Genomic DNA, 17,766 nt, shown 5'->3' with positions numbered 1-17,766 from the left:
ATAGTTATTCCATGTCAGGAAAGACCAGTGACCGGCCTGGGGTGTGGAGCCAGTCTCGAACCGGGGAACCCTTAATTAGGGCTGTTAAAAACAAAATTCGGTAAAATTCGGATTGGGCAAAATTTGGCCCGTTTTGATTCAGGAAATGCCGAAGTCCGAACTCCCCCGATTCGGATCCATGGAATTCGGCGCCACATTCCGAGTTCGGGAAAAGTTTTGACCGAATAAAGCCATTAAAAACACATTCGCACCTTTCCATGGCTCGGGGGGGCATTTTTGGAGGTGGAGGTCCCAAAATTTCAACATAGCTTAAGGGGGCCCTTCTTGCAAGAACCCCCACGTTTTGTAAAGATTGGGTCAGGGGGTCCCGAGATATGGGGCCCGGAAGGGGTCCCCCCAAATCACCCACAGGAATAAAGGCATTAAAAACACATTCACGCCTTTCCGCGGCTCTGGGGGGGCATGTTTGGAGGTAGAGCTCCCAAAATCTCAGCGTACCTTGAGGTGACCCTTCTTGCAAGAACCCCCAAGTTTTGTAAAGATTGGGTCAGGTGCCTCCGAGATATGGGGCCCGGAAAGGGTCCCCCCAAAATCGCCCACAGGAATAAAGCCATTAAAAACACATTCGCTCCTTTCCGTGGCTCCAGCGGGGGCATTTTTGGAGATAGAGGCCCCAAACATTCAGCATAGCTTGAGGTGACCCTTCTTGCAGGAACCCCCAAATTTGGTGACGATTGGGGCAGGGGGTCCCGAGTTATGGGGTCCGGAAGGGGTCCCCCCATCTGCCCATTGGAATAAAGCCATTAAAAGGGATGTACTAAAACGAATGACAAGTCAGGCCATTGGAAGCAATGGGAGGGACTGCCCAGCCCATTGAAGATAATGGGAGAGGGGAATGTTGGTTGACTTGCATTGACTCCACTGAAATACATTACAGGGGATGTACTAAAAGGAATGACAGGCTAGCCCATTCGAAACAACAGGAGCAGCTGCACAGCCCATTGGAAGCAATAGGAATCAGCCAGAGAGAGACTCACTGACCCACAGTTAACTCCTTACGAAGTTGGCAACCAGTGAAAACAGTAGAAAGCATAGTCCCACACAGAGACAATCAAGCCCACCCCCCAGCAGAATAGGTAAACCCACCCCCTTTGGCTTCCCCCCCCCTCTCTCTCACACACACACAGAATCTCCCCCCCCCCACATACACACACAGAGGGAAAAAATTATAGAGAATTATAGAGAAAAGCCCCCAAATGGGTCTTACTGTAGATGTCTTCTTCTCTTCTATCAGGAGCAGGGACTGGAAGGACTCAGGAGTAATACTATCCAATACGATTCTAGCAGACTCACACACACACTCTCTCTGGCATGGGAGGTTTTGCCACTCTCTAGATGCACATTAAGGATTGCCTGCTCCCATTCATTCCAGTGGGTGGATTGAGGGGGGACCCCATAACTCGGGATTAATTGCCTTTTAGTCAGACCCCCAGGCCTGGGTAATGGTACGACCCAACTGCCGAGGCAATCAGACCCCCAGTCCGGGGTAATGGTACGGCCCAACTGCCGAGGCAACCACCAGACCAGACCCCCGGGCCGGGGTAATGGTACGGCCCAACTCGAGTGTGTTTTTAAAGGCTGTAATGGGCAGATGGGTGGGGGGACCCCTTCCGGGCCCCATAACTCGGGACCCCCTGCCCCAATCGTCACCAAACTTGGGGGTTCTTGCAAGAAGGGTCACCTCAAGCTACACTGAAAGTTTGGGGCCTCTACCTCCAAAAATGCTCCCCCCTAGAGCCGCAGAAAGGTACAAATGTGTTTTTAATGCCTTTATTCCTGTGGGCGATTTTTGGGGGGACCCCTTCCGGGCCCCATAACTCGGGGGGCCCTTCCCCAATCATCACCAAACATGGGGGTTCTTGCAAGAAGGGTCACCTCAAGCTACGCTGAAAATTTGGGGTCTCTACCTTCAAAAATGCCCCCACCGGAGCCACGGAAAGGTGTGAATGTGTTTTTAATGCCTTTATTCCTGTGGGCAATTTGGGGGACCCCTTCCGGCCCCCATAACTCGGGACCCCCTGACCCAATCTTTACAAAACTTGGGGGTTCTTGCAAGAAGGGCAAGCTACGCTGAAGGTTTGGGACCTCTACTTCCAAAAATGCCCCCCCCCCCCAGAGCCGCGGAAAGGCTCGAATGTGTTTTTAATGCCTTTATGGTTATGCTGCTGATTCGGAGCCCCTGAATTTGCCAAATTTATTCGGTGATCGCCCCAAACTCACCAAATTCGGCTCGTTTTCCCGCCTTTTTTTAATTTGGTTCCATCCGAAGTAGAAACCGCCGAATTGGGGAAAATTCGGCTGTTTTTCTTGTCGGATTGAACCGAATCGACAGCCCTACCTTTAATTGCTCATATGAACACGTGAAGCTGCATTATACTGAATCAGACCCTTGGTCCATCAAAGTCAGTATTGTCTACTCAGATCGGCAGTGGCTCTCCAGGGTCTCAGACAAAGAAGGGTCTTTCACATCACCTATTTGCCTAGTCCCTTTAACTGGAGATGTTGGGGATTGAACCTGGGACCTCCTGCATGCCAAGCAGATGCTCTACCACTGAGCCACAGTCCCTCCCCATGGAATGCTTCTGCCTTAAGTCCTGATGGCTTACGACAAAGCAGCAGCATGCAGATCTGTGTGGGTTCCTGATGTTCACCATCTCAAGAGCAGGAGTCTTTATGTTGTGCATTTTATGTTGTCTTGCCAGATGTAGCTGGACACTATGAATGGTTTGTTTACTTGTGTGACATGATTGTGGATTTTATTTGGAAGCATGATGGGGTAGATTTAAAAAAAAATTCGGTAAAGAAAATAAAATGTGGACAAAAGAGATCTGGGTTAAAATCTTGGTACAGCCACAAAACTTGCTGCCTAGTCTTTGTCCAGTCCTTACGGCTGGAAGCTGGAGGTTTGTTTATTTGAAATGTTTATGTTTCACCTGTTCTCCTTCGACTCAAGGTGGCTAACAAAGCAACAGCAAATTGCAAATGAAGAAAAACACACAGTATTTTTTTTAAAAAAAAAACCCACAGAAATGATCAGCAAGAAAAAACAGTTATGATACACTCATGACTGCCATGGAAACTGGCAGCCATGTGTGTCCAGTTCCACCTCCTCGGTGATGTCTGATATGTCGATGTTGTGCATATCGCTGACCCCGCTGTGCACCATTGGTAGGAAGGTGGGGGAAACAAATAAATTGGTAGGAAGGTGGGGGATTATTCATTTACTCAGAGCCCACCAGTTCTCCTTGGACTTCCTGTGACGTGTGGGACTGAAGAGTAACTTTGAGGGGTTCTCTCCATCCCCGCCTCTCTGTTTCAGGAATCTACCACTGCACCAAGGAGTACCTCAACTACGATTCTAAGGGTGCCACCATCAAAGACGTTGGTTTTACCATGAACCTCACTGTGTATGGCCACGTCAAGGAGACCTGGCTTGCTGTTTGTAAGTTTGCCTGGAGCAGAGAAGGGATCTTTGGACTCGGGTAGCTCAGCAGGGTGTGAAGGGGAGGCGACCTGTCATCTTTCCCAGGCAAAAAAGGAGAGGTTTGGTCTCAACTGCTTTTTTCTGGGCTTCCTACCTCCTGCTTACTTTGTTTTGTTTTGTTTTAGCTAGCATGGTGTAATGGTTAAGAGCGGTGGTTTGGAGCGGTGGAGTCTGATCTGGAGAACCGGGTTTGATTGCCCACTCCCCCACAAGAGCGGCGGAGGCTACTCTGGTGAACTGGATTTGTTTCCCCACTCCTACACATGAAGCCAGCTGGGTGACCTTGGGCTAGTCACACACTCTCCGCCCCACCTACCTCACAGGGTGTCTGTGTCGGGAGGGGAAGGGAAGGTGATTGTAATTGGTTTGAGACTCTTTAAAAGGTAGAGAAAGTGGGCATATAAAAACCAATTCCTCTTCTCCTCCTCTTCCTCTTCTTCTTCCTCTTCTTCCTCCTCTTCTCCTTATTCTTCTTCTTCCTCCTCCTCCTGCTGCTGCTGTTTAGTTATTGTAATTGTTTAAATTAATTAAATTAAAAAGAGAGACTGCAGCCAAGAAATCAGAAGGAGATTGAGACTGGGAAGGGCAGCCATGAAGGAGCTGGAAAAGATTTGGAAGTGTAAGGATTTGTCACTGGCCACCAAGACTAGATTAATTCATGCCATCGTATTCCCTATTACTATGTATGGGTGTGAAAGCTGGACAGTGAAGAAAGCTGATAGGAAGAAAATAGATTCCTTTGAAATGTGGTGTTGGAGGAGAGTGTTACGGATTCCATGGACTGCCAAAAAAACAAATCAGTGGGTTCTAGATCAAATCAAGCCTGAACTGACCCTAGAAGCTAAAATGACTAAACTGAGGGTATTTTGGCCACGCCATGAGACGACAAGAGTCACTGGAAAAGACAGTCATGCTAGGAAAAGTTGAGGGCAGCAGGAAAAGAGGAAGACCCAACAAGAAATGGATTGACTCAATAAAGGAAGCCATAGCCTTCAATTTGCAGGATCTGAGCAGGGCTGTCAAAGATAGGACATTTTGGAGGACTTTCATTCATAGGGTCGCCATGAGTCGGAAGCGACTTGATGGCACAAAATTGCTATTTTATTTGATGCTGTTTTCCTTTTTGTGAGTTTGCTCATGAACTGTCCTGAGTGTTTGTTTGTTTTTAGGCAGAAGAGTGGGATATGCATCAAATGTTTAATTAGGAAAATAGCAGAGGGACAAAGAATTAACATCGCAGTTCTTTGGGCCATCGCAGGCCCAGGCTACCCTGATCTCATCAGGTCTCAGAAGCTAAGCAGGGTCAGCCCTGGTTAGTATTTGGATGGGAGACTGCCAAGGAATACTAGGGTTGCTGTGCAGAGGAAGGCAGTGGCAAAACCACCTCTCTTAGTGCCTTGCCATGAAAACCCCAAAAAGGGGTCGCTATATGTCGGCTGCGACTTGAAGGCACTTTACACACACACACAATCCCGAAGTGCTACTGTCCAATCCATATTTCCCCACACATTTGGCCCTGAGGGCCAGCTATCTGTTCAGAGTGGCTTCCTCCAGATTTGTTTTTCAAGTGTGTGTTTTGTGTTTAGCCAAGCCTTTCTCTCTGCCTCAGTGATAATCCTCTGTGTGGTGGAGGCCATCTTGCTGCTCACCCTCTTGTTCCTCCGCAACCGGATCCGTATTGCCATTGCACTCATCAGAGAAGCCAGCCGGTGAGTGAACCTCTGAGAAAGGGCATGATGGGAATTAATTCAAATGACAGCGAGTGCTGTCGCTGGTAGGGGGTCCAGCTCCGGAACAAAGTCTAGGGTAGGGATGGACAGTAGTGTTGTCTAACGATTAGAGGGCTGGGCTAGAACTGGTGAGTTCACGGTGCTCATCCCCTCTCTGCCGTGAAACTTGCTGAGTGACTGAGGGTAGTCGCTCTTTCTTTTTTTAGCCTAACCTGCTTCACAGGGTTGTTATTAAGAGAAAATAGAGGAGGGGAGAACCTTGAATGCCACCCTGAGCTCCTTGAGGAAGAAGGGCAGGATAAAAATGTGATTGACACAGGCAGAAAGATAAAATTTCAAGTAGCCAAGATAGGAAAACATGAGGAGAGTGTTTTCTTTTCTCTCTCTCTCTGTTTAGCTCAAATGGGGGGAGGGATTCATTTTGCGACATGGTGGCAAAGTCCAAAATCTTCAGATGTAGTCTTTAAAGGGGAAAGAGTGATTGTGCATTAGAAGCAACAGTGCTAAAGTGCATTGAAGCCCCCTGTGCAGCCCCTCCCCCAAATTGTCAGCAAATGGAGCAGGAATGCTGTTGCTTCATTTAAATTTAGCCCTTTTATGCATGGGTGTTTCCCTCTCAGTCACCCCTCCGACGAGTTCGGGTCTTTGTTTGGATTATGCATGCCATTTCCGACCATCAGAGCGTTTTCAAATTTGAGATAAAACAGGTTTCTGAAAATGCGGGGAAATGCAGGGGGAGAGCAAGGCGACCTCTGACGGTCGGAAATGGCATGCATAATCCAAACAAAGACCCGAACTCATCAGAGGGGTGACCGCGAGGGAAAAAGACATGCATAAAAGGCCTTAGTTGAAGGAATGGTTCAGTTCAAGGAAGACCAGAGTTTCTTGGGTCTGAATGGGGAGAGGAAGCACCAGAAAATTACCAAAGTGTAGTTGACAAAGACTGGGACTGCAGTAGTGAGGACAGAGAGGAATAAGAATTAAATGAGCTTTTTGACTTTTGATGATGACGATGGGGAACTTTCTAGATAATTGTGGTGGGGCGCAGCTTCCAGTTGCTGGTGAAACATGTAGGAGATCAGGAGAAGATTGTGTCCTCCGTTTCCACACTTCTCTTTTGTTTCCTCTTGCAGAGCCATTGGGTACATGATGGGTACTCTCCTTTACCCGCTGGTGACCTTTGTCCTGCTGCTGATATGTGTGGCCTATTGGGCTATGACCGCCCTGTATCCTTTGTGAGACAGGCTTTGTTGCTAGTCTCTATATCTCCCTTCTAAGAGTCAGGCCTTGTCTAAAGCCATAAAGCATCCAGTTTAAGGTGTGAAGGATAGAGCATCTGATGAAAAAATGTGGCATACATAAGACTTGTGCCTTAATTAAGAATCATATTATGCATCTTGATTAGAATCATAGAGTTGGAAGGGACCACCAGGGTCATCTTGTCCAACCCCCTGCACAGTGCAGGAAATTCACAACTACCTCCCTCCTCCACACCCCCAGTGACCCCCTACTCCACATCCAGAAGATGGCAAAAAACAACAACAACAACCCTCCAGGATCCATGGCCAATCTGGCCTGAAGGAAAATTGCTTCGTACGATTCCTTCTCAAAGGACGTAGTATTTTGTTTAGATCATGTCTTCTCTGCTTCTCACAATTTTTGGTATTCTCCTCCTGAAAACTCTTCCATCATGTCCATATTATTTAACTATCCCTTGCTCAGTGAGGGCTTTTTGCCTGGCTAGGCTTAATGCTAATCCTTCTCAGGTTTGCCAGGGTCTGAGCTGGACTGAAAGTCAGGAAAAGGTGGCATACAAGCCTAATAATAAAATTTGAGTATTGTATATTCTGACCGTCTTTGTCCTTGTTCTTTAGGTAGAATCAACACCTCCTTTCCTATTCTTTTTGAGTGCCCGATCATGGAGGATCTTAGTGCATCTTTTATTGCTGTTCTTCTAGCTTGCCATTCTGAACTTTCAATCTCAGATGCTTTTTTTTTTGTGTGTGTGATAAAAAGGTAAAGGTTCCCTGTGCCATCACCGGGTTATTCCTGACTGTTATGTTGGCAATGTTTGTAACAGTGTTTGTGCTTTTTAGGAAGCCTGTATTTTAGGCACTGTGTTTTTTAAATACAGCTGTTCACAATATATAATAAAAATAGATTTTTTTGTTGTTATATTACACAATGTTTAGCTCAGCCCCTTTGGTTTCCCCTGACTTTTAGGTTGAGTTTCTTTCCCCCCACCCCTTCAGTTGCCTTTCATCCTTTTAAGTCGTAGCTGTTTCTGTTGCTCGAGAGCATCGTCTCACGGAGCTTCGATGGGAGAAAGGAGAGGAAGGAAAAGAACGAAAAGGGTTCCTGCTCTGTCCTTTCCTTTGGTTCAACCTTTCCCCTTGACTGCTTCCCACCTTCAGATATCTGGCCACCTCTGGAAGCCCCCTCTACCGCATCACCCCTGTGAATGATAGCACTCCTGGCTGCTCGGGAATCTCTGGTAATGAGAGCTGCAACCCGCTGGTGAGTGACTGCGAGCCATGGAACCAAGGAGGGATGGGCTTAGGGTTGTATTCATAAGGTGTTAAATGATTTCATTTTACGCTTCTTCTTCCTGCCCTCCTACAGGAATGGGTTTCTCCTTCATTTCCACAACAGTCCAGTGAAGCAGGCTAGGTGGAGAGAGAATGGGAAGGCTGAGAGTCACCCAGTAAGCTCCACAGCTGAACTGGGGACTGAATGCAGCCTTTCTTGGTCAAAGTCCATCCACAGTCTCCTACCCCAGTGCTTAGGGTTGCCAACTCTAGATACTAGTCATGATGCATACCTATTCTCTCCAGGATCAGAGGAGCACGCCTATTATATTAGGTGCTGTGGAACACAGGCAGGACGGTGCTGCTGCAGTCTTCTTGTTTGGGTGCTTCCTAGAGGCACCTGTTTGGCCTTTCTGTGAACAGACTGCTGGATTTGATGGGCCTTGGTCTGATCCAGCAGGGCCTTTCTTGTGTTCTTATTTCATAACCTCCAGGTACTAGCGGGAGATCTCCTGCTATTACAACTGAGCTCCAGCCGATAAAGATCAGTTCCCCTGGAGAAAAATGGCTGCTTTGGGCAATTGGTCGCTTTGGCATTGAAGTCCCTCCACTCCCCAAACCCCACCCTCCTCAGGCCCCACCCCAAAAACCTCCTGACAGTGGCAAAGAGGGACCTGGCAACCCTACCTGTGCTTGTATTTTTGTCAGTGGATCTCATCTCGTTATTGACATGACTTTTGGACATCTTGGCTCTTTACGTTAAGTTGTGTTAAATTGTGGAACTCCCTCCCCAGGATGAGGTGATGGCTGCCAACTTGGAAGGCTTTAAGATGGTAGTGGACATGTTCATGGAGTATTCATGGCTACTAGTCAAAATGGATACTAGTCATGATGCATACCTAGTCTCTCCAGGATCAGAGGAGCATGCCTATTATCTTAGGTACCGTGGAAACAGGCAGGACGGTGCTGCCGCAGTCGTCCTGTTTGGGGGCTTCCTGGAGGCCCCTGGTTGGCCACTGTGTGAACAGACTGCTGGACTTGATGGGCCTTGGTCTGATCCAGCAGGGCCTTTTCTTATGTACGTATTCCCTTCTTCTCTTTTACTTTAGACCTTCAATGCCTCCTCCTACTCCTCTTGCACCGTGAACTGCATCTTCTACAAGTACAGGGATGAAGGGCTGTTCCAGCGCAACCTCTTCAACCTGCAAGTCTACAACGTCTTGGGCTTCCTGTGGTGCATCAACTTTGTCCTGGCCCTGGGGCAGTGCGTGCTGGCCGGCGCTTTTGCCTCTTACTACTGGGCCTTCGCCAAGCCCCGAGACATCCCCGACTGTCCGGTGACGAGCTCTTTCATCCGGACATTACGGTGTGCAAATTGTTTGTGTGTGTGTGTGACGGGGAGGGCGCTGCCTTTCTTCAGGTCTCTGGGAACACCTTGAGTAGAAGATGCTAGAAACAGACCTTTCTTGACCCTAAGAGAGCCAGCGTGGTGTAGCGGTTAAGAGCGGTGGACCCTAATCTGGAGAACCGGGTTCAATTCCCCACTCCTCCGCATGAAGCCCGCTGGGTGACCTTGGGCTAGTCACAGCTCTCTTAGAGCTCTCTCAGTCCCATCTACATCGCAAGTGTCTGTTGTAGGGAGAGGAAGGGAAGGAGATTGTAAGCTGGTTTGATTCTTTCTTAAGTGGTAGAGAAAGTTGGCATATAAAAACCAGTTCTTCCTCTTCTTCTTCCTCTTCACCACCACCTTGAAGAGCAGCTGCCAAGTAAACAAGATTGAGCTAGAAAGATCAGAGGTCTGACTTGGTTTGGCATCCTGTTAGACTATCTGTCCTTAAGAGTCACCCAATCCAGTTTCTCCACACTGGAGAAGATTGGGACATTAAAACAGTTGATTGAGAAGTGGTCAGCTCAGACCTGAACCATAGTGATGGGCAGGCCTATGCTCCTTCCTCACTGCTGCAGCCCAGGCCCAAGCCAAGTGGGCACTGTGGCATTGCTACCGCAACAAGGGGCTACTTGCATGAGGTTCTGTTGTTCTCTCAGCCTTCAACCGTCCCAAATCTTAAGACACGACATTTTGAGGAGGATCTCCACGTAACGGGCTCTCTGCTCTCGGCAGGTACCACGCCGGGTCTCTCGCTTTCGGCGCCCTCATCCTCACCATCGTCCAGGCCATCCGCATTCTGCTAGAATATCTGGACCACAAGTTGAAAGGCAAGTCACGAGCTGGCCAGGCCAGAGGGAAAAACTACCCTTTGTGATAAAATTTAAAAATCCCAGAGCTAGGGGTAGTATCTCTGATGCTCTGTCAGTAGCTCTAATGTTCTTTCGTGTTTCTTGTAGTGTTGAGTTGGGGAGGAGAGAGAGAAGGATGTGATGTTTAGGGGAGAGAGTTTAGGTAGGATTGCCAACCTACCAGGTGGTGGCTGGAGATTCCCCGCTATTACAACTGCTCTCCAGGCGACAGAGATCAGTTCACCTGGAGAAAATGGCCACTTTGGAAAGTAGATTCTATGGCGTGATACCCTTCTGAGGTCCCTCCCTTTCCTAAACTCTGTCCTCCTCAGGCTTCTCCCCCCTAAAATCTCCAGGTATTTCCCAGCCCAGACCTGGCAACTCTTAAGTACAGTCCATCATTGAGCTGTGCTGTGGCAGGACCCTCCTCTGCTGAAGCATCAGGACCTATTTAGAGGCAGGATACAGGTGTCCCTTTTACTATTTCTCCTCTTCCCTCCCAGTGTTTGAGGTGGCTTCTGCCCCATAAGTATATTAAAAACATAAATGTCAAAAAGCATTCCCGTAAAAATGAAAAAAAGGGCCTTGCTGGATCAGATTCAAGGTTTGTCTAATTCAGCATTCTGTTTCTCATGGTGGCCATCCAGATGTTTCCTAGAAGCCCCAGGATGGCTATAGCCTTCTGCTGCTGTTGCTTCCTCCCCCCGTTTAGACAGGGTCTAAAAATAAACAAACGTGTTCACAGATACACTGCCTCTGAACATGGAGCTTAAATGCAGCTATTAGGTCTAGCAGCTGTTGATGGTCCTATTCTCCATGAGTTTGTCAAAGTCCCTTTTAAAGCTGTTTCAGCTCTGTGGCCATTGCCATGTCTTAGAATCCTAGAATCATAAGTTGGAAGGGACCACCAGGGTCATCTAGTCCAACCCCCTGCACAATGCAGGAAATTCACGACATCCCCCACACACACACACACCCAGTAACCCCCTACTCAATGCCCAGAAGTTGGCAACAAAAAATCTCCAGGATCCTTGGCCAATTTGGCCTGGAGGAAAATTGCTTCCTGACCTCAGAGTGGCGATCGACATTACCCGGGGCATGTAAGAAAGGGCCACAAGAGCCAAGCCCTGATGCAACCCTTCCTGCCCCTCGCTCTCATGATCTGCCCTGGTGCAAGGAATCCTCTAAGTTTATTGTGTATTATATGAAGAAGTTTTTTTTTGGTGTGTGTGTGTGTCTGTTCTGACTGCAAATAAAACCAGCTCTTTATCCCAGCTGAATGCTGTATTTTAGCTGCAGTAACTAATACAGTGTGATCTGTGGACCTAACTAAACTGTGGTGTTCATAGACCTCAAGAATCCAGTTGCCCGGTGTATTTTTTGTTGTCTGAAGTGCTGCTTCTGGTGTCTGGAGAAGTTCCTCAAGTTTCTCAACAGAAATGCCTATATAATGGTAAGCTTTGCTCATGGGACAAAGAGAGGACCGAGGCCCATGGGGTGGTTGTGTGGAAAGCAAAGGGGCATACACATGGCGTGAGGGAGGGAGGGAGGGAGGGAGAAATGGGTGGATAGAAGTGAACCCCAGAGGCTTGCCCAGGGGGCATCAGTGGCATGTTTAGATATCATAAGTCCAGGTTCAGATTCCTGCTCAGCTGTGAATCCTAGGAAGGTCTTGGGTGAGTCATTAGCACTCAATCTAACCAATGTTCAGAGGATTCCTGCCGAGACATCTCTTGGTTTCCCTGGAAATTGTGACTTGTCAGACAAGAGCTAGCCTTGGGAATGTAAGCTCTTTTGGCTTCTTCCTTATTTCTATATTTGGAAGATTGGAAGAATTTTCTTTACCTTCCCAGCATCAACCATGGTTTAGCATCAAGCTGCACCTATCCTCTTATAGCACCACAATCAAAAGGTTTAGAAGTGTGCTTTTTTAAAAAAAAAAAAAAAGGCAGAATGGGGGGAGTAGATCATGGCAACAGATCATTATAACTTTGTAATGCTATAATGATGTAGCAGTCCCAGATTTTTCTTTTTAAGTGTACAGGTGCAGGGGGAAGCAAGAAAAATGGTGTAAATGGGAGTAGGGGCTGCAAAAAAAGTACACCTTTCTGACCATGCAGCGTCCCAAGGTGCTTTGTCTGCAGTCTTTCCAAACAGATTGTCCCAAACCAGGTTTAAGAAAGAGGGTAGCAAAGTAGGGGGAAACATCAAAGCGGGACAAATTGAGGACTATGTCACATGGATCCTGCTAAAAAGAGTGTTGCGATAAGGAAGCCAAGGCGGAGCAAAACATCTGTGTGGAACAGCTTTTAGTCAACTGTGAGCCTCAGTGTCTTACAACAGTCAGATATAAAATCAACATAGGTCACATCAAGCCACAATACTTTGAAAAGAATTCATAGCATGTGCCCGCCCACAAGCTGATACTTGTTTTTGTACCAAAGTCCCAGTTCTTCCAGTATCTATTGTCTGGAAAGGATTCTCTCACGCTCAGGCTTGGTTCAGTCATAAGACGCAACCATGGTTTACTTGAGCCATGGTTGGGCTGTGTAACCAGGGTTTGGCTTGCAGTCCCTTTCTGGCCTCAACCAGAGCATTGGTCCATTGGCATCTCTCTGGCAAGGCATATTCTAGCCAGGGTGCCTCCGAGGAACAAGGCAGGATTCGGCTAACATGTCCACATTGGTGCAGCATACAAAGCCACCGGTGAAACCGATGGATGTTAAGAGCCCCAACATCAAGTCTTGGGTTCCGGTTCAGTTTGACCTACAGCTAGATTAATTGAACCATGATTTAACGTTATGTCTGAACTGAGCCCTGGAGGGATATTGTTGGCATCAAAGCTGGGGAAGGCTTAGTAGTAGAGCATCTGCTTGGTGTGCAGAAGGTCCCAGGTTGAACCCCCGGCATCTCCAGTTAAAGGAACCAGGCAAGCAAGTGATGGAAAGGACCCTTTTCTGCCTGAAACCCTGGAGAGGCGCTGCTAGTCTGTGTAGACAATACTGACTTTGATGGACCAAGGGTCTGATTCAGTATAAGCAGCTTCATGTGTTCTTATATGTTCAGACTAAATTTTCCACTGCCTCCCCCCTCCCACTGCAGCCCACTGATCTCCATACAATGCAGCTCTTGGGGCAGAGGGGGCCCTGAGAAACAGCATGGGGGGGTCTGCAGCAGGAAGGGGGAATTAGTGAGCCAGCATGTTGTGGTGGTTAAGAGTGGCGGACTCTAATTGGGAGAACCAGGGTTGATTCCCCACTCCTCCACATGAGCGGTGGACTCTAATATGGTGAACCGGGTTGGTTTCCCCACTCTTACACAGAAAGCCTGCTGGGTTACCTTGGACTAGTCACAGCTCTTAGAACTCTCTCAGCCCCACCTACCTCACAGGGTGTCTGTTGTGGGGAGGGGAAGGAAGCTGATTGTAAGCTGAGACTCCTTAAAGGCAGAGGAAAGTGGGGTGTAAATCACTTTTTCTTTTTGTCTCTTGAAAACTTTCCTTGCCCCAGATTGCTATTTATGGAAAGAACTTCTGCATATCAGCTAAAAATGCCTTCAAGCTCCTGATGCGGAACGTGACCAGGTAACCCAGCTGATAGGTTGGGGGCGGAGCTACTCTTACCAAACAAAAACAAAGGAGGGATAGGGGGTGAAGCTGACTTTGGTTCATTCCTGCTGTTTGTCTCCTCACAGGGTGGTGGTTCTGGATAAAATAACTGACCTGATGCTGTTTTTTGGGACCCTCTTGGTGGTCGGCGGAGTTGGCGTTCTGTCGTTCTTCTTGTTCACTGGGCGAATCTCGATCGGGGACTCTCGGACCCAGTCTGCTCAACTCAATTACTACTGGCTGCCCATCCTGGTATGTAATTGTGGTGTAGTGGTTAAGAGTGGTGGACTCTAATCTGGAGAATCAAGTTCTCATAATACTAGAACGCGAGGTCATCTGCTGAAGCTGAAGGGTGAGAGATTCAAAACATAAAAGGAAATATTTCTTCACACAATGCATAGTTAAATTGTGGAACTCCCTGCCCCAGGATGTGGTGATGGCTGCCAACTTGGAAGGCTTTAAGAGGGGAGTGGACATGTTCATGGCCACTAGTAAAAATAGGTACTAGTCATGATGTATAACTATTCTCTCCAGGATCAGAAGAGCATGCCTATTATATTAGGTGTTGTGGAACACAGGCAGGATGGTGCTGCTGCAGTTGTCTTGTTTGGGGGCTTCCTAGAGGCCCCTGGTTGGCCACTGTGAACAGACTGGTGGATTTGATGGACCTTGGTTTGATCCAGCAGGGCTTTTCTTATGTTCTTGTGTTCTTATGATTCCCCACTCCTCCACATGAGCGGCAGACTCTGGTGAACCAGGATGGTTTCCCCACTCCTTCACATGAAGCCAGCTGGTTGTCCTTGGGCCAGTCACAGTTCTCTTAGAGCTCTCTCAGCCTCACCTACCTCACTAGGTATCTGTTGTGGGGAGAGGAAGGGAAGAAGAATGCAAGCTGTTTTGATTCTCCTTAAAAGGTAGAGAAAATTGGTATATAAAAACCAAGTCGTCGTCTTCTTTGGGTCTCTGTTACTGTTTTTCTTATCTCCCTGCATCTTTTTCACAGGGGCTCTAAAATGGGAAGGGTCACTGTGCCCAATCCAATATGGCGGCTGAGATACAAAAAAAATGTGTCTCATTGTTTTAAAATGTAATTTGGGTAGTTTTTAGTCAAAGTTCCTGACTGAAAACTGCAAAGATCAGGGAGTGAATACTGGCTGCCATGGGGAGGGCCAGTTGCTTAATTATAGAAGACATGCATTGAATACATTGAAGCTGCCTTATACTGAATCAGACCCTTGGTATTGTTTATTCAGACCAGCAGCAGCTCTCCAGGGTCTCAGGCAGGGGTCTTTCATATCACCTACTTGCCTAGTTGATTTAACTGGAGATTGAACCTGGGACCTTCTGCATGCCAAGCAGAGGCTCTACCACTGAGCCACGGCCCCTCCCCTAAGCTCTCCAGGGTCTCAGGCAGGGGTCTTTCACATCACCTACTTGCCTAGTTGCTTTAACTGGAGATGCCGGGGATTGTACCTGGGACCTTCTGCATGCCCAGTAGATGCTCTACCACTGAGCCACGGCCCCTCCCCTCCCCACTCCTCCATTTAAACCGTGGTTTTCCTCTCTCTCTCTGCTTCAGACTGTGGTGGTTGGTGCCTACATCATTGCCCAAGGCTTCTTCAGCGTCTACAGCATGTGTGTCGACACTTTGTTCCTCTGTTTCCGTGAGTATTTTCCTCATCTTCACAGATGCATGTGTTGCGTTTGTATCCCACCTTCCTTCCACTGCTGAAGTCAAGGTGGCGTCACACGAGGGTCCCTAGAGGTCTCCCCTCCAAGGAGCGATGTTTAAAAAGACGCCCTTTAAAATGAACGTGTTGTTTACAAATATTTTCTTACGTGCCCCCTTCACGCAGGGGCGATCCCTCTGCTCTGGCGCCAGCGACTGCCAAAGCACCTTTTTAGAAAATCTGCACAGCCTGTCAGATCTCCAGTGGCCAATTAGAAGTGCTGCTGGGCAAAAGCCCTGCCTGGCCCTACCCACTTCCAAAAAACACTTGGCAGGTGCCCGTGGATGCCATGGTACCCGTGGGCATTACATTGGGGACCCCTGCTCTAGAAATTTCTGAAACATTGCTCTGCCCAGGTGCAAAGCCCATCACTGTGACGAACCACTTAAAGAATTAGCTGTTAAACGTAAGCAACCTGGTTTTTTTCCCCGATAGTGGAAGACCTGGAACGAAACGACGGCTCCCTGGAGAAGCCGTATTACATGTCCAAGTCCCTCATGAAGCTCCTCAGCAAGAAGAACAAGAAACCCAAGGAGGACGCGCAGAAATAAGTGCCGGTGGCTGACGTTCTCCCTCGGGCGCCTCTACTCTCAGAACTGGTCCGTATCATTTCTCACCATACCCATTCCCTGTCGGCCATGACTGGATTTTAGACCCCGTGCTACGTCAGGGAATAACTGAACGTGTCTCTTCCTCCTCCCGCCACTCCAGTTCACATTGGGAGGCTTTTTGCACTCAAAGGCTGGGCAAACGCTGCCCCCATTTTGATCTGCCCAGCGGCAGCCGTATTTGTTTTCTCGACGTAGTTCCGAATGTAGCCAACAGGCGCTCCTTTAATTTTGTTGCCTGTGCTATTTAGAGCCACATAGAGACACCGGCAGCCATGATTAACATTTTGCTCTCGCCGCTGTCTGAGCACATATATTTTTTGAAGCCAACTATGGCCAATGCGTTCAATTCCCCCCCCCTCACCATTTCCCTGCTGCTGCCAGCTCCTTCCCCCCCCTTCCTTGCAGAGTGGCGATGCTCGACTATCCATCTTGTCTTTCAAGTCCTCTCCTTTACCACGAGGATCCAAGAGGCCGTCCTGTTTCTCCTTGGCCATTGGGGCACGTTGGCCTCATCCATTCAACGGAGGCTTGCTGAATCTCTGGCTTATTTTGCACAGTGTCTTCTCGGCTGTTGGCTGACTGAAGCTATACAGGCCCGGTCCGCAAATGCAGCCAAAATGGGAGTCTTGAGGTTGGACTGCATCTATTTGGACTGCAGATGAGGGTACCATTTTTTTTATAAAAAAAAAATGTTCCCCCGTGTAAAAAATTCCCTTCAAGCAAACAAACAAACCAGCACATGGGGTGTTTCTAGGCCAGCCAGTTATCTGCTGTGTTAATATTTATGTGTGAAGAGAATTTTTGACATAGGGCAACATTCTAAAAATATTATCCCTTCCTTTGCAGTTGGAAATGGGCACGGTCCATTTGACTGTTTCAGGTTTCTGCCACCTCATTTTGCTTAATGCGTAGATCAGCCTGAGTTGATAGGTCATCTCTGCCGAAGTGTTCTGCCCAGTTCGATTTTATTTCTTGGCTGTGAACCTTATAGTAAACATTGACAGGCTTTTGGGGGTGTCTTTGCCATTCCCTGGGTCAAAACCAGTGACCGGGAACCAGAGGTGTCCCTTCTAAAGTTCAGCTCTCGCTGTCAACCTCCTGGTAAGCCCAGTGTCTGCCACTCTGCTTTCCTGGCTTATTTGAGTGGCTGCAGCATCGAGGATAACTCTAGACTTAACTGTGTGGCAAGGACTACGTAGGAGCTCTTCTCCATGCGGTTTTTGACTACATCATGCTAAGCTGTTGAAGCAGCTTCGGCATGTTCCCCAATTGCACCGCTGGAGGTTTTTTTGTTCTTGACAATTGTTAATTATTTGCACTAAACCACTTTCTCTTGTTTTTATTTTTTCCTTTACGGATCGATTTTATTGTTTTGTGTTTAAACCTGGCCCGTCCCTCTTTTTCATGAAGGACCATTCCTGGCCACCGTTCTTGCATTTCAGCCCAAGTTGGTTGGTTCTCTTTCAATCCATTGTCTTTGGAGGTCTGGTTCTGTATGGCTGTTGGCCGCATTTCCATGCTTCCACCCTGCGGAGCAATTAAGGATGCCTCTCTGGGCACTGAATGGGGGCCATCTTGTTTCCCTGATTATTTTCATTGGTGGGTTGCGGCGATCGTTCCCCATCTCACTTCCAGATGTCACCAGGCGGCTCTTTGTTCAGGCTTATATTTTCCGTACAGTCTTGGTTGACAACTGTTTCCTGTCAGCCATATTGTTTTTGTTTTCCCAATCCACACTTTTAATTTGCCTCTCGGCTGCACGGATTCTATGGCCCTGC

At 48.0% G+C, this 17,766-nt stretch overlaps 1 protein-coding gene across 1 annotated transcript in view; it reads left to right on the top strand.

Moving 5' to 3' along the window:
* Nucleotides 1-15,928, top strand: part of SLC44A4 (solute carrier family 44 member 4) — a 31,753-nt gene extending 15,825 nt beyond the window's left edge. The window contains exons 11-21 of the mRNA XM_056844610.1: nucleotides 3,380-3,502; nucleotides 5,154-5,253; nucleotides 6,408-6,500; nucleotides 7,689-7,791; nucleotides 8,912-9,168; nucleotides 9,925-10,019; nucleotides 11,390-11,493; nucleotides 13,550-13,623; nucleotides 13,734-13,899; nucleotides 15,227-15,311; nucleotides 15,813-15,928. Coding sequence (XP_056700588.1) covers nucleotides 3,380-3,502; nucleotides 5,154-5,253; nucleotides 6,408-6,500; nucleotides 7,689-7,791; nucleotides 8,912-9,168; nucleotides 9,925-10,019; nucleotides 11,390-11,493; nucleotides 13,550-13,623; nucleotides 13,734-13,899; nucleotides 15,227-15,311; nucleotides 15,813-15,928 — 1,316 coding nt within the window. The remainder of the gene's footprint in view (nucleotides 1-3,379; nucleotides 3,503-5,153; nucleotides 5,254-6,407; nucleotides 6,501-7,688; nucleotides 7,792-8,911; nucleotides 9,169-9,924; nucleotides 10,020-11,389; nucleotides 11,494-13,549; nucleotides 13,624-13,733; nucleotides 13,900-15,226; nucleotides 15,312-15,812) is intronic.
* The last annotated feature ends 1,838 nt before the right edge of the window (nucleotides 15,929-17,766 follow it).

This window comes from Euleptes europaea, chromosome 1 (assembly GCF_029931775.1).
Source record: "Euleptes europaea isolate rEulEur1 chromosome 1, rEulEur1.hap1, whole genome shotgun sequence".
NCBI classification, from domain to species: Eukaryota; Metazoa; Chordata; class Lepidosauria; order Squamata; family Sphaerodactylidae; genus Euleptes; species Euleptes europaea.
The sequence above is the reverse complement of the archived record's forward strand: the minus strand, read 5'-3'. Positions and strand labels throughout refer to the sequence as shown.